This window comes from Canis lupus, chromosome 4, assembly GCF_003254725.2.
Source record: "Canis lupus dingo isolate Sandy chromosome 4, ASM325472v2, whole genome shotgun sequence".
Classification (NCBI taxonomy): domain Eukaryota; kingdom Metazoa; phylum Chordata; class Mammalia; order Carnivora; family Canidae; genus Canis; species Canis lupus.
The window spans coordinates 22,866,245-22,882,159 of record NC_064246.1 but is presented as its reverse complement, the minus strand read 5'-3'; the positions used below and the strand labels follow the sequence as shown (position 1 = coordinate 22,882,159).

The window sequence follows — 15,915 nt, the reverse complement described above, 5'->3', positions numbered from 1 at the left end:
TTCAGGGCACCAGCCTCACTCTTTCTGTGGCCTTATAACCTCCCAGGTGGGTGTAGGGGGTGAAAGAGAGAGAAGCCCCCGTTTCATTCTACTTCTCCTTTCTTTTGCAGACCCTGTGCCTGACTCCCCAAACTCTGAGGCCATCTAGACCAGCTGGGGCCAGTGGCAATTGTGGCTGGGCCCGGGGCAGGTGCATCTGAGGCAGAGCTGGCCCTCTGAGGGGTCCTCTTAGCCTTGGTCCCAGCCTTGGTTTCCTCCCTTCTTGCTCTGAGCCCAGACTTTGAGATATCTCTGATGGCCAGACCCTCAACTCCTCTGAGTGCTACAGGGCAGAAAGGAGAAGGTGTTGGCTCTCTCAGTCCCCGTCTCAAGGGTGGTGGAGTGCTGAGATCCCACCCCAGAGACCCAAACTTCACCAGCTACAAATGCCAAATGGCCTACATCCTAGAAGCTCAAGAGTTTCTAGCCCATGGCAGCTTCTCTCCCTGGGACATGAGCTTTGTGACCTGACAGCACAGGTGGGACAAGAGGGCACCGGACAGACGCCCCCACCCCCACATTCACCCAGTGCCATCCTCCCAGGCTTGAGACACAGGACGAGATGTGGAAAAAGCCAGCTCCCCGATCTCGCCTGAGGCTGTTCATCTGTCGGACTCTTTCTTTGTAACCCTGGGGCTCCGGGGCTGGGCTGCCTGCCCTGGGGCCATGGGAGTCTTGGCGAGCTGTCTGCTACTAGCAAGTGGCTAACAGGTTGAGCAAATCTGGGCTCCTGCTGCCTGTCCTCTGGTCCTCAGAGTTCACTGGCCTGGGTCCCTGAAACAGGAAGTGCACACCAAGGCACAGTGGCCACTGTGGGCCAACTGGCATCTTGGGCAATGGGGGCCAGGCCAGAGGTTGCACTCTCCATTGCAGAGGGGGGTAAGGGAGGGCAGGTGGAGCCTGCTGGGAAGATGAGTGGAGAGGCCCCGCCTCCCGCCCATCCCTTTCCACCGGACAGCATGCTCAGTACAGAGGGTGACCACATACTGTATTGTCTCAACTGTGACCCTCCAGGGGAAAGAGGGGGTGCCATTAAAATCTCCACGGGCAACAAGTGCAAACCCTGTGAATAGACTGTAGATGCTGGGTTTTAATCCCTGCTCTGCTTCCAGGAGGGCCTGAGGTCCAAGGAGCACCTCTCCCCCTCCAGCTCCCAACCCTCCCCTCTGCCACCCCCCCCCCCCACTCCAACTTTGGTCTTCCATTTGATTTAATCTGTGCTGAGTCTTCACCTCACCAGCAGAGTGACCCTGTCAGGTGAGCATGGACAGGGAAGGGTCTGTGGCACTCTGCTCTGGGCCCTCTGCTACATCTCCTGCTTCAGGGCATGTCCGGGATGTGTTTTTATGGGAGAGGATCCTTTGTGGAATTCTGATTAAAGGGTTTTAAAACAGGGAGAGAGGTGGGGGGCCTCTGCATACCCTGGGGTGCAGAGATGGGGGCCCAAGAAGGGAAGGGGTGAGTTTGAGTGGGGTAGGGGCCCAGGCACTGCACTGAGGAGGGCGTTCATCTGCCAGCAGCCTACCGGGGCTCTGCTGAGCTGGGCCCGGGTGCCCAGAGTCAGGACTTCAGGCCCGCATAAGGGCCCAGCAGGCAGGGAGAACCTGCTGGATTGCCTGGTGGTCGGGGAGACAGGAGCTGGGGACTGAAGAAAGCAGCTCTAGGCTCTCCAGCAGCAGTGAGAGCCCCCAGGCCTGCAGCTAGAACCAGGCAAATCCCCCTGGATGCATGGCATTGCTTCCAAAAGCCCCTGTCAGGCCCAAGGGCATGGGCCAGTGTGGGTGGCCTGCTATGCCTGGGGGCCTCAAGGTATGGATGGGCCTGGGCCTTGAGGCTGCCCGGAAGCCTCCAGTACACCAAAATCCTGGCTCCCGCTATATCCCTGGGGAGTACCTCTCCTATTTCACCTGCTGCCAGGGACACTCAGTGCTGGCTGCCACAGAAAGAGGGTGCTGCTCCTCAATAGCCCTTGGGGGCCCATGGCAGGGATGAGTGTGGTGGACCCTTGCCCAAGGCTGAGCTGGGTCACCCCTAAGATTGAAGGAGGAGACTGCAGACCAGACTCTCCATCCCCCAGCTCAGGAAGAGTGCTCCTGCCCTCACAGGAGGCCTGGCCCAGCCCTCAGCTCCTGACCTCGAGGCTGAGGCCTATAGAATTTCTAAGAATTTGGCTGCAGACCCCAAGCCTGGCTGAGGCTGTGTGGAGGGAGGGAGGAGGGCCCAGAGCAAAAAGCTACCACACTTCCTCCCCAGCTTCCTCCTGCATGGCCTTGAGCTCTTCTTCTTTGGACTCTTAAAAGTGAACACATTTCAGCTTCGTGGTTTCCTGTTTTCACTGAAATTTACGCTGAGCTCCAGGCTCCATCTGCATCCATGACCACATGCTCCACCGCTAGAAGCCTTAAGGCATCCTCCCTGCTGCTAGCGAGGAGGGCAGGAGGCTGAGTGGCCTCCCCCCTGCCCATGCCCCTGCTTGCCTGGGGGTGGCGGTGCCTCAGGAGATGCCTGACCACCCTGGGGGCTGGTCCCTGTGGGCCCTAGCTCAGTGCCCATGGGCTGGGTGCCCAGAGTAGAGCAGGGGAGGGGGATCACTGTGCCTGCTTCTGCTGGGGCTGGGAGGCTCACAGATCACAGCACCCACTGAGGCCCTCAGAAGGAAATCTGTGCTTTCAGGCACTAATCATTAAGAGATATATCAGGTCCCTCAGGGACCATCAGGGCCATCGTTCCTGTAACCTTCTGAAGTCTGCATTTTATAAAGACAGCCAAGAGATGGGACGCCTGGATGGCTCAGCGGTTGGGCGGCTGCCTTTGGCTCAGGTCGTGATTCTGGGATCTGTGATCGAGTCCCACGTTGGGCTCCCTGCATGGAGCCTGCTTCTCCCTCTGCCTGTGTCTCTGCCTCTCTCTCTTTGTGTCTCTCATGAATAAATAAATAAATCTTTTTCTTAAAAAAAAAAAAAAAATGACGGCCAAGGGAGAGGTTAAGGGAATGGAATCGTCACTCCCTGAAAACATGCCATGGAAGCCACTGGGGATGCTGCTGTTGGGTCAGGCTGGGAGGTCTGGGCCAAGGGGTGCTGGGGTTGGTATGTAGGAATGTTTGCCAGGGGCAGGGGGTCCAACGCACCACCTTTTCCAGGGAGTACTCTAGGGTGAGGGCCTCGGGAAGACAACCTGTAGAGGTCCAGTCACTCTCCACCACAGCTGGGGCGCTGCCTGCTGGAAGGGGCCTTCCTGGGGGTCAGCTGGAGTGCCCAGGCTGGTCTGTGATTACACAGCAATGGGCAGAAAGGGGCTGGGACTGCCAGCCAGGACACCAGGTGCAGAGGCCTCTCGAGAAGTAGACAGCCCAGCTCCACATGAGTCCCAGCCCACAGTGGACACCGGCCATGTAGCCCTTCCACTGGGCACTCACCGTGCCTGTTTGGCAGCATCACCCCTCTTTCCTGTACGGGTGCGGCCTCCCTACCTACTCTGAGTGCAAAAAGGTCTGCGGCTCCAGTAGCAGCCTGTCCTTCAGACCTAGTTGCACAGCTGACAACTGAAGCATAGCTGCGGGGTGACGGGTTGAACCAGGATGCCAGGGTCCTGTTCTCTGGACACTCCCAGGGCCCCCCTCTGACCCTCCACCAGCTCTAGTGCTTAGCAGCTCTGCCTGTGATTAGTGGGATCTCCCCAAGAGCCCTGAGCTCGTTTGGGCCGGCGGGAGGCGGGGGGGCGCGGAGGTTTCATTTCATCTTGCAATTCTGATCCAGTGGCAAGACTTCCTCAAATATATGTTGGGAGGGATTCTGAAATATCGATATAGCTTACTGAGAAAATGCTGACTTGAGCGCGCAATGCGCCCCGGGCACATGTTGGAGAAGTGGCAGCTGGTGTGCTATCTCTTTGCCTTTTCTGTTACGATACTGTGTTTTCCAAAAACATTTACACATGTGTTATTGCCTTTTTTTTTTTTTTTGATTCCCCCTCCCCTACCAGAGGCTTTATTGTATCCATTTAATGCACAGGAAGATGAGACTCCAAAAGACTTGTGTCTTGTCACAATAAGTGAAGGTGGACCTGGGACTAAAGCCTAGGTGTTCTGCTTCTCAGGCCTGTGCTCCTTCCTCTTCACTGAACGAATGGCATCATAGGCCAGGACTTGGACCTGTCTACGGTACATGCCAGGGCCCTGGGGGGTGAACCTGTGCCTGCAGGCCCGTGGCTCACCTTCCTTCTGCAGGTTTTGGCCACTCCCCTTTCTGCCTGGCAACCCTGAAACTACAGGACTCCTGGTGGGCCTGGGGGCCCATGCACCATCCCCTCCCCACTTGCTCACTGTGGGAGAGGGGAAGGGAGGAGCTCTCAGCTGACCAGGGTCTCTGGGAGGAGACCTGCACTGCATGTGAGCGGCTGCGGAACCTCCCTCAAGACATGGGGTAAGGGAAGGATCTGGATGTCACTGTGGGGCAGAGAAGGCATGCTTACTTGGTGTGCGGCGCAGGGAAGGGGCGAGGCGGGGTTTCCTGAGCTCGAGCCAGGGGAAACTTCATCAACAACAGTGGGGTCCAAGTTTAATAAACAGAAGAGCTCTTGGCCCTGAAGATCAGAGGTCAGCTGCCAAGAGCAATGTCCTCAGCTCAGACTTTCACTGGGCTACTGCTGGAAATTCTTGTACCAACAAGCAGGCAGGGGGCAACTTCTGACCTTCTGCCTGGACAGGTGACTTCTGTAGGTCCCCCCTTCCCGACCCCCCAGCCTGAGAAGCCAGAGCTGGTTGGCTGGGATCATCTAACCTGCTGGCTGTGATTCGTGCGGCAGGGAGGCCCCCGTCAGGCCCTCCCTCTCTCCATTCTCCTGCCAAGGTGCCTCTGTGGCTGGAGGCAGCTCCTGACCTCCCCGGTGCTATTGCCTTCCGTCCTTCCTCCCTAGGGCCCGGCCCTTCCTCTTGCAGGGGCCTCCCTGCCGGCCACTTAGAGCCCTCCCCCAAGCCTGGCCTCCTTTGCCTGTGTCCTGGAGCTATCCAGAGAGCTGAGGCCGTGCAGTGATTTCCCCTGGCTGGCTGGCACACCATTGTGTGGCGGGCCTGGGCTGGCCCGGATGCCCCTTGCTGCACAGCTGTTCCTAGCTCTGGGTGACACAGGGCTCAGAGCTGGGTGGGGACAGGAATGCACAGTTCTCAGGAAATTGGGGTGTGGGGCCCAGGGAGAAATGAAGAGATAAGAGGGCTCAGATACAAGATTTCTCTTGGTCGCTGAATAGCAGGCTCCCCCAGGTAAGAGGGCTTCACCGTGTAAGTCACAGAGGCAAATTATGTCTTCTCCAGAAAACCTTCCTTGGTTCCTGACTCCAAGTTCCTGGCACTTTATTACATCCCAGAGTGGTGACTTCCTGTTACCTGTCCACCTGCCCCCTAGATTTTAGGCCCCTTGAGGGCAGGACTGTACCCAACTTGTGTCTGACTTCCCGGCCTGCAGCACAGGTCTGGCATGTATTTGGTGTTAAATGAATGAAGGAAAGAAGAAAGGAGTGACTCTTACTTGCCCTTGTAAGGTTAGTCCTGGGCCAGTGAGGGCTGGCTTGAACCAGGCAGATAATTGCAGTTGGAAACAGGAGGACAGTGTGCGGGTCTGCTGGGCATCCCTGGACAGATATGTGTGGGGTGGCATCCACCCATAAAACCATGGTGACCTTTCCTAAAACCTTGGGACAGGTTGGTTGTTCTGATGCTGCTCATGGCTCTGACTGATGCAAGAGGGCTTGAAACAACCCTACCCTTGAATATCCATCCGGTGAAATCTGCCCAATAGCAGGGTAGGGACCTCCTCTGGTCACCTCTGGCTGGTCCTCGGTTTTGTGCTTGACCCCAGGGGTTCACTGTCTAGAGGGGACAGTCTGACCACAGAAGCAAAGCAAATCTTCAAGGGTCCAGTGCTCCTTGGAGGCAAATGCCAATCATGGTGGGGCACTGGCTCCCGGTGCCCTGGCTTGCCACTTGCAGCCTGTCCTGTGCCGAGAGGGAGCAGAGGGGACACTTGAGAAGATAGTGTGATCAGCTCTTAGGGCAGGCCCCAGAGACAATGTCCCCAGGAGGATACGTAGATAGCGAGCCATGCTCTCGGCTCTGAATGCTGCCCCTGGGCCTGAACTACCTGTGGCTCCCCAAAGCCATGCCTGTTCATTGCTTGCTCTTAGGCCTTTGTTCAGGCAGCTCTCCGGGTCCAGGATATCCTTTGTTGTGCTAACTATGACCACATGACAAGAAGCCCAGGTGTCACCTCCTCTAACCCCTAAGAAGCCTTCTCCAATCCCTTGTTAGTGCTCCTCAATGTACAGAGAGCCTCACTGCCTCCCTTACTCATTTGCACTTTATTGTGGCAGGAACCAGCAGTGGTTCCTCCTTGTGTCCCTGGTGCCCAGCACACAGGGACATCTGGGGAACATTGGCTGGCTGCCTGATTGAATGAATGAATGAATGAATGAATAAACGAATGAACAGACAGAGAAGCTCTAGTGCTCACTTCTCAACTACACTCCCGTGGCCACTGCCATTCTTCCCTGTGGGGTGTCCCTTACACAAGTCAAATACCAGAGCTCTTTTCTCAACCTGAAGGAGGAGGAAAGAAAGTTCAAAGGACATAAAAAATGTCTCCTGTAAACCTTTCCCTGGCTGGTACCTGGTGCTGTTTGTCTGCATCACGCACGGTGTTACAGCCCAGAAGCCGGACACATGTTTTCTCGGTCATGGCCCCAGGGACCCCATGCCTGATGTTAGTCATCTGGAAGGTGCTTTCCTTTCTGGGGCCGGAGCTGGTGATGACCAGAACGTGGACGGTAGAGAAAGGGAGATCATACCTCTCACCACCCAACTCTTCATAGTCTTGCCAGGGAGCTGGAAAGCCTGAGACGTGCTTCGAGGCGGGGCCAGGATGTCAGGGACCCATGGGTGAGGAGGCAGTGCTCATGGGTCTCAACCGGGCTAGGCTGGGTCTCTGGGGGGGTGGGGTGTCAGCATATGGGAACACCTTCTGGCCACAGGGACTGGTCTCAAGTTCCACAGAAACTGCTTGGGTAGTGGCCCACCCATTCGTGGTGGTTAAGTGTGGCTGGGGTGATTCACAGTTCCCTGATTGTCTTTTCTTCTGGGGACCAAAAGGAAGCCAGATGTTGCCTCCAAAATGCAGGGTCTCGGGATATCATGGGTCTCACTGACTGCCTCCCAAGGAAACTCTGTGGGGTTTGGGTGAGATTGGTGTGTGCACTGGTTTAGGGCAGGATGAGGAGCAGCCGCACGGCACATGCTCTCAGCTTCCCACCCCCAATTCATTCTCTACCCTTCCCTCACTAACGAGCTCTGTTTTTGTCTGAAGCAATGATCTATCTGGCTCCCACATTATAAGCCAGTCCTGACAATCCTGTCATTTTTTCCAATCTCCTCTGTAGCGAGGGCGCCCATATGAACCACTTTGGGCCATTGGCATAAGCAGAACTCTGGAGAGTAGTTCTGAAAAACTTTTGCTTTCTTGATGAAGGGGCTGGAGTGGCTTGCATAGCGCTGTCTTCTTGTCATTTCCTGTCTTTTCTCTTTTTTTTTTTTTAATTTTATTTATTTATGATAGTCACAGAGAGAGAGAGAGAGAGAGAGAGAGAGGCAGAGACACAGGCAGAGGGAGAAGCAGGCTCCATGCACCGGGAGCCCGATGTGGGATTCGATCTCGGGTCTCCAGGATCGCGCCCTGGGCCAAAGGCAGGCGCCAAACCGCTGCGCCACCCAGGGATCCCTCATTTCCTGTCTTGAATGCTGACATGATGGCTGGTGCCATAGTGGCCATCTTGCAACCATGGGGGAAGGTCAGGAGGCATTAGCTCTGACGTCACCGAGCACAAAATCAACATTTGTAATTCTCTCCAGAATTTTTGTTATGTGAATAAAATGCATTCTGATTTATTTATAACTCTAGAGTTTCTGTCACTTATAGCCAAACATGTCTCTAAATGCTATTGGAGCAATGACCAGGATGATGACTTGCCCCAAAGCCAGGTGCAATTAGGGAGGGGTTGTCAAAATGGACTCTTTCCATGTCACACAGTAATGATACCCCTACCTGTTCCCCCCTCAGGTAGTTGCATGTGTCCTGTAAATGTGCCTCTGTTTAGCTCACTGGATGGGAATGGCTGAAGTGACCAGTGGGGACGCTGGCAGCTATGGAACTAATGATGCCCAGGGTGTGCCCAGAGCCAGTCCCATATCCTGGGCATCTCAGAATGTGGTTTCCTGGGATTGGTCAAATTCCACCATCCTCCCCAGAGACACGCCAGATAAACAGGCCTGCTCTGACCTCACAGTCTACACGGCTGCTGCCAAAGGGGAGGGGTCTAACAGTCATCTGTAGGAGGCAGAGGGATGGGACTGAGGCCTCATTGAAGATCAGGTTCCTAGGAAAGACAGTACAAAAATGTCCCCAATCCTTTACACTGTATCCGTGTATCCACACTCTTTTTAGCTCATTTGCAACTTGTTCCTTCAAAAGGTGAGTGTTTGTGACTTGCTTTAGCCAACAGAATGTGCTAGAAGTAACCTCGGTACAGTTCCAAGCCTGGGCTCAAGAGACCTTGTGTGCTTTCACTGTCTGTCCTGGACCCTTTCTAGCTCCATGTGAACAAGCATGAGCTAGCCTTCTGGAAGGGAAGAGATAGGCGACCCGCCCCCAAAAGCCGAGCCTTCCAACGCCACATAGCTGCCCCCCCAACACAGGTGAGCTCCCAGTTAAACCAGGCCTAAATTGACAGTTTGCAAAGCTGGCCCTAAATCAATGGTTGTGTTCCGTCTTCCCATTTGGTTTGGGTTTCGATGCAGCATTACCGCGGCCATTCAGAGCTGATACAATCCTCCTCCTCAGGGCTTACCAAGCACTTCCGCAGACATGAGCTAATTCAAATCCCCAGACACCTTTACAGATGACAAGACCGACATTCTGAGAGGTTCTGACTTGCCGGCGATGGCGCAACCAGCTCACAGGGCTCCCGACTCCAAATCTCCCCCCCTCAATGTGCAAACGGCTCGCACCCCGGCCCATCACCCCCAGACTGTCTTGCCATCCGGTCCCACGGGTCCTGCCTCCTTCTCCAACCTCGCAAACCTTGCATGTTGCCTTGGGCAGGGGGCTTTTTCTGAGCAAGCACCAGACTGGACCAAGAACATTCCTCCCATCCAAGCTGGACATACTGTGACAGCGCGTCATAGCAACGTGACAGAGTACCTTTTCTTATCTGGCACAGAGTATGGGTTAATACAGCGTGACAAGTGGGGTGGGGGATGGCCAGGCCCTAAGGTATAGGCTCAATCGGTACCATCCCACAGAGCTGCCCTGTTTGGGCAGAGAGGGCTGAACAGAGGCTCTGAGTGGCTGCAGAGGCAGGAGAACCAGCACACCAGTTCTGCACACGCGGGTCCTCCATAAACACTCATAGGCTGACCTTCTAAAGGCACAATAAAGGAATTGCCAAGGATTCACCCACGGCGGGCATCCCACTCCCATCCACCTCGTTCGCCCGTGCACAGAGGTCAGAGCTGCCCTTCAAGCACCCTGCCCTCCCTGCAGCCAGCCCCCAACATTACTCACCGACAGGGTCGGGGTGCCTTCGTCCTCCACGGTAACCCCCAGGTGGTAGAAGCTCTGGCGCTCACGGTCGGGCGGGGCGGGCCGCGTGACAATCTCCCCACTGATCCGGTCCATGCGGAACGTCATGTCCTCATTGCCCGCAGTGATATAATAGGACAGGATGCTGTTGATCCCAATGTCATGGTCGGTGGCTCTCACCTGGACCACAGCAGTCCCTCCACCCACGTTCTGCGGGGAGAGCAGGAAAGAGGTCATTCTGGATTCAAACCCCGGGGGGCAAGGTTAGCACCTGCTCCTGGGAGCCCAAGGGCTTCAACTGGGCCGTTAGAAAGCTTTGCTCTGTTTTCTGTGGAGCACAGATGAGGAGGATACAGATGCTAGTCGTGAACATTCTGTGGGCGCCCACTACACGTGGGGCTGCATGAATTCACCGACTCTTCTCTGTAACCCCATGAGTTTGGTATGATGTCATCTCCACTCACAGACAAGAAGATGGAGATACAGGGAAAGGATGTATGCAGGTCACACGGCCTCTCAGTAGCACAGCCTAGGTCTGAATCATGGGAGCCTGGCCTGAGACCAGGCCTTTAAAGCCCTATACCACCTTGCTTTTATGGTGCTATCACTGGCATGATACCCAGTGATGCTAGGCAGAAATTTCCCTCAGTGGCTTAGTCTAAGAATGAATAGTAAACCCGTTGTTTTGTTTAAAAGCAGCTCTCCCGGGGATAAATCCCAGTTCCCTATCAGTGGCAGTAGAGACAGGTTGCTTCCTTCTTTCTCTCTCCTCTTGCCTCCTCTTTATGCCTCCCACAAAAAGATACTGCATTCCAGGAGCTGGCACTCCGGCTGGCATTGTTAATGAGTGGGCCACACCCCACCTGCCGGATGTGAGGCCCTCGTGGGCCAGACAGACATTTAAACAGGTGCTTCAGGGTCACTCACGTCCCCTGTCCAGCTATAGGGACGCGAGCGCTGCCCTCACCTCGTTCACGCTGACATTGTACCCAAAAGGGCTCTCGATCACTGGAGGGTTGTCGTTGACATCCAGGATGGTCACCTGCAGGATGTGGTCCTTCTTCCGTGGAGGGGTGCCACGGTCAGAAGCTACAACCTGGAGAAAGGAGATGATGGGATTCAGGGCTACAAGGAGGGGAAGGATCAGGAATACGGGGTCCAAAAGGGCAGTCTGCCCAGTGGGGAGGCAGAGAGACTCGCTGGTCCATCCCTACCCCTGGGTGGCCTGCCAGCCCTGGGCTCTCCCCAGAATTTTATCTTTTGCCCCATGCTGCAAACGATCCTTGCCCAATTGTTGTCTGACTTGGGGCCAGTATTTGGAATCAGAGTCTGGTGTGCCGGGTCTTTACTTCCTGATCTGTGTTCTGGGCTGTGCCAGCCCCTGATCATGGCCATTACTTGACCCTGGGCTCCTGCCTCTAGCTTCAGATACCCCTGAGCACTCCTATCTGAGCCCTGGCACATAGAGAGAGCCTTCCATAATCTCTTCAGCAATGAGCTGGAGCTCTCCCCATACCCTGAGCCTGTCCCTAGGAGACTGGATGCTTCCTGGATGCCTGCAAGGCAGCAGAAAGTGCTCTCCAGGCTCAGACCCCTGCAGAAATGTGGCCCTGGGGTCCCCAGGGTCCTTAGGACACATGCCGGCCATAGCAATTCAGCAATAATGATGGCCTCTGTGACTCCTCACACCTGTGCTTGTTTCTCACCTGCAACTCCCATTGCACAGGAAGGGAAACCAAGGTGCAGAGAGGGCAAACAACTTGCCCAAAGTCATATTATTTGTGGAAGAGTCAGGGCTCTACTAGCTCTGCTGGGCTCTCTCTCCCAGCTCTTATGACAGGGACGGACACTTCTGCTGCTTCCTGCTCTGGGTCCACTGAGGACCAGTGATACAGGAAGACGACTGCCAGGGTGTGCCGAGCTCTTCTGGATGGTCAACAGAGGCTGAGGGCAGCGGGTGGGCGGGTGGGCGGGGAGTTCCCACCTTGAGGATGTAGTGGTCTAGTTCTTCTCTGTCCAAAGGCCTGGCCACAAACACTTCGCCAATGGAGTCATTGGTGGTGACGATGTCAAAGGCCCCAGCGATGTTGCCAGAGGCCAGGGAGAAGACCACCTGTCAGGGAGGAGGGAGGGTTAGGGGCAAGAAAGTGGGGAGGACAGGCCACCGGGTTAAGCCAAGGGCCCCACCTCTGCCCTCCCGGGCCCTCTGCTCAGTAAGGGCATTTGAAAAGAGAACATTTTATGCAAATGTGGTTCTGTCCTTCAAAATGTGTGTGGCAGGCCCACTGAGGCAGCACAGGACCTGTGGCAGGTTCCCGGGTAAAGAGATGCCAGCATGCTGGCCCAGAGGCCAGAAGAGTGGGTGTGAGTCCCGCTGCACAGATGTTTCCCAGGACAGAGGTGCGGAAGTACTAAGAGTTCTGGAGGCTCTGCCAGAAGCAGGCGCAAGCCCTAGTGTGACATGGGTTCCATTTGGCCCTCACGACAACGCTCAGAGGGAGATGCTGTCTTCAGTTTGCAGACAGGAGGCTCAGAAATATGGAACTGGCCAAGGTCACATGGGTTGCAAATACCCAAGAGAATGAAGGCTTGAATACCTGTGCTTCTGACCCCAAAGTCAGTCCCCCAAAGGTGTACAAGCCATTTTTCGGGGGGGGGGCAGAGGGAGAGACAATCTTAAGCTGACTCCTCACTGAGCACAGAGCCCAATGTGGGGTTCAATCTCATGACCCTGAGATCCTGACCTGAGCTGAATTTAAGAGTCACCTGCTTAACCTCCTCAGCCACCCAGGCGCCTTGAGCAAGCCATTTTTAAACGGTGGAAACCTCCTCAAACATACTGCCTAATTCACAGGACAGATTAAAGCAGCAGGAAGACGGATATGCTCTATCACCCCTCCTCCTTGCACTCTGGGGTGTCCAAACCTGGGGAGCGTGCATGTGGAATGACCACTTCCTGTTGTGGGACAGGACCCCAAAGCAGGAAGGAGGAGGAGCATGTCCTCTCTGAGACCTGAGACCTGGTTGGCACACGGGACCTAGATGCTAAGGGGTTTGTGGCTAAGGTGACAAAGGAGTCACCAGGAAGGATGAACCCCCTCTGCTTTCAGCTTGCTATGGGGGGCTGAGCTGTGACCCACCTTCGGGTTTCATGTTCACTTGACCCAGGGAGAGCCAACAGCCCGCACAGTGCTGCTTCCTTTTCTTTGGGGATGAGGGTGAAGACAGGGCAGTGGTGCTGGGCCTGGGGGGAACCTGAACACCCCTCCTCTAGCTGAGAGGCTATGGGAGGAGCCAGCTCTCTCACTAGGTGCCCACCTGCCCATTGCTGCCGGCGTCGGGGTCCCGGGCCTTGACGGTGGCCACTCGCTGGCCCACGGGGCAGTCCTCAGGCACGCTGACCGCCGAGTCAGAGGTAAAGTCAAACCGGGGACTGTTGTCATTCTCGTCCAGCACCGTGATGTAGACCTGGGGGGTGAAAGCAGCCAGAGAGACCTCCCGCCTCCTTCCCCTTCCTGGCTCCAAACAGCAGGCTCCCACCGTGGGCCCACTTGGGGCCTGGAGCTCTGATAATTCCAGAAGGTTGATTATCATTTGGACTTTATGCAGAGGTCTTGAGCATATCTTTCCTAGCAGTGTGATGGGGAGGGTTGCACATGCTCAGACGCTGAGGCCGGGAAAGGGGTCCAGGGGTGGGGGGCGCGGCTCAGAAGTGGTGCGGCTGAGACAGGAAGGCATGGGGCCTTGGCTACAGGGGACAGAAGCTACTCAGGAAAAAAAAAATCCATGAGGAATGTCAGCTTGGCATTGGTAGAGTTTCCTGTTTTTCAAGAGGAACCAGGAATCCAGATTTTTATGAGGAATTATGTGATTAATTAAAATTAAAGGAAAAACTTATGTGCCAGCTGGCCAAAACACATCTGACGGTCAGACATTGCCCAAAGGCCATTTCATTTGTACACCTGGATTAAAGGGAAGGACACGGGGCTTCAGAACGAGGTGGGGGATCATGAGGTGGCCTGGTGGTCCCAGTGGGGAGAAGAGAGGAATTTCCAACTTTCAGATGGCAACATGCAAGCTGTATACAAAGAGCATTTTGTTTTGTGTCTGTAGCTTCTAGACCACAGACGACCATGAGCCCCTTAGGCTCACTGATGGAAGGTTTGGAGGGGGTGAGAGGGGCTTAGGTTTTAGGAATCCCTGGCCTGGCTTGCCCCCACTGCCCCGCACCAAGGCGAACCTCATCCTCTCCTTCCCTGGGCCTGGGGTACGGGGCTCCCAGGCTGGCCTGCCTGTCTCCAGTGTACAGAGGCCCCACAGAGAGGCTGCAGAACCTCGCTGCCACAGAGGAGACCCACTGCACCCTCCCTGCCGATCGGGCCTTCCTCCTTCTCCATCCTAGCCATGCCCCCGTATCCTTAGGCAGCTGTCAGAACCACGTGGCAACAAGCCCAGGTCTGGTGGCAGGACCAACCCCACCACTTATTAATCAGCTGTGTGATCTTGGAAAAAATTATTCAACCCCTCTGATTTTCTAATTCCTCAGCTGAAAGTAGGAACAAAAACACACAGAATGCCAGGATGCTTTGGGGGGAATGAATGAGCAAACAAAAAGTTAAGGGCGGTATGAGGAGGTCCTCGTCCTGCTTCCTGCCTGGCATGATCCCACGCACTAAGGCTTCTGCCCATCCATCATGATTTTGGTCAGGGAGTTCTATGAAGTCCCAGAGCCCAGCCTGCTCATCCGTGAAACAGGCATAAAGATGCCCAGCACGCTATTCGGAGGCCTCCGTGCTCTGATTCCCCCAAACTCTCTTGCTCCGCTCAAGGCCTTGTTCAGGCTTCCTGAGCTTCCTTCCACCACAGGGCCTTTGCATATGCTATTCCCTCCCCCCCCCCCCCGCCTTTACACTTTTCCTTCTTGGCTGGGTAAAAGTCTATGCTTTCTGTGGATCTCAGCCTGAGCCACTTCCTCAGGGAAGCCCTGCTTGAATTCCTTGACCTCTTATTGTAGCCTCTCTCCTGTAGCATACATTTACCGGTGTGATAATTTAGTCCCTTCTGCACTGTGTCTTAGGTTTGTGAAGGCAGAAGCTATGTCTGATTTTGGTTTCCTATCGTACCCTGAGCCCAGAGCCTGGCACACAGTAGGTGCTTCCTCTGGGATTACCACTGTGATGTTTGTGAGGTGCTCCCAGTGGCAGAGAGTCAGCCTCAGTGGGTGAGAACGGAGGGCAGGTGCAAAGGTCTATAGAGTTAGATCTGGGTCTGTGTTCCCAGCCAGGGCCTCCCTGTCCAAATCTGCTTCCTCTGCCTCCAAAGGCCTGAAGGTGTTATGTAAGAGCCCACCCCCGTCTGCCCCTTCCTGCTGCCTCCCCATCCATTCCAGGGCCTACGGGGGCTGCGGGGGTCGGGGCGGAGTCAGGTGTAGGTGAGCTGTGGTTTGGGGGTTCCGGCCTTACAGAGGAAATGTTACCACCTTTAAAAGGCCCCTCCGCCTGCCTCCGCACCTCCACCAGTGCTTGGGGCCAACAGGGCGGGTGTATCTGGGGCAGTGGGCCCTGGGGCCCGGGAGGAAGCCAGGGCAGAGCAAAAGGCTGTAGGTCCTGCTTCCTGGAAGAGGGTAAAGTGACCGTGGAGACACAGGGCCTGTGCAGGAGTGTGTGCCCGGGCAGAGGAAGGGGGCTTGCTGAGCTACAGAAGGGTTCCAGCGGCCTCGGTGGGCAGCACCCTGGCTGCCTAGCAGGCTTCACCTGGCCTCAGCTCCCAGACTCCTCATAAAAATGAGGGGTGAGCTGCAACTGGGCCCATTTTACAGAGGAGTCTGCTGAGGCCTGGTGAGAGGGCCCCATTTAATCCGAGCCTCAGCATCTCCAGATGGGGTGGCCAGGGGCCTGAGCTGGGAGCTGCGGCACACGGCGTACCTGCCTAGTGTCCACCACTGAGGGTTCTGCTCACCGCTGCCCCTGAGAGCACTAGGCATGGAGGGGGCTGCTCTTGGCCCCACTACCTCCAGGCTGGCCCCATGTGGATGGGTTTTGGAGTGCAGCCAAGCCACAGCCAGGGCCACTGGAACTAAGCACCTCCAGGGAGTAGTGGGGCAGAGGACTCCAAGCAGCTGCATGTGCCTCTTAGCCTGGACAGTGGGTTGGTGTCTGAGCCTCTAGACTAACAGTGATGGGGACTCAGTGGGGAGTGGACATGTGGCTGTAACCACGGCTGCCGATGAGCTGGACGCCCCACGTGATGA

General features: G+C 55.7%; 2 protein-coding genes across 6 annotated transcripts in view; one reads left to right on the top strand and one right to left on the bottom strand.

The window, feature by feature from the left end:
* VSIR (V-set immunoregulatory receptor) overlaps positions 1-7,979 on the top strand; it is a 31,464-nt gene extending 23,485 nt beyond the window's left edge. For both annotated transcript variants that reach the window (XM_025434139.3, XM_025434136.3), the window contains exon 7: positions 111-7,979. In XM_025434139.3, the coding sequence (XP_025289924.1) occupies positions 111-148 (38 nt within the window). In that variant the 3' untranslated portion in view covers positions 149-7,979. The remainder of the gene's footprint in view (positions 1-110) is intronic.
* Positions 1-13,443, bottom strand: part of LOC112651178 (cadherin-23) — a 77,228-nt gene extending 63,785 nt beyond the window's left edge. Inside the window, exons 1-4 of one of the 4 annotated variants that reach the window (XM_049109033.1) lie at positions 12,984-13,443; positions 11,650-11,778; positions 10,633-10,761; positions 9,648-9,875 (exon numbers count right to left, since the gene is read on the bottom strand). In XM_049109033.1, the coding sequence (XP_048964990.1) occupies positions 9,648-9,875; positions 10,633-10,761; positions 11,650-11,778; positions 12,984-13,259 (762 nt within the window). In that variant the 5' untranslated portion in view covers positions 13,260-13,443. The remainder of the gene's footprint in view (positions 1-9,647; positions 9,876-10,632; positions 10,762-11,649; positions 11,779-12,983) is intronic. The other 3 variants (XM_035715258.2, XM_035715253.2, XM_035715254.2) reach the window with 3 other exon arrangements.
* Positions 13,444-15,915: the final 2,472 nt, after the last annotated feature.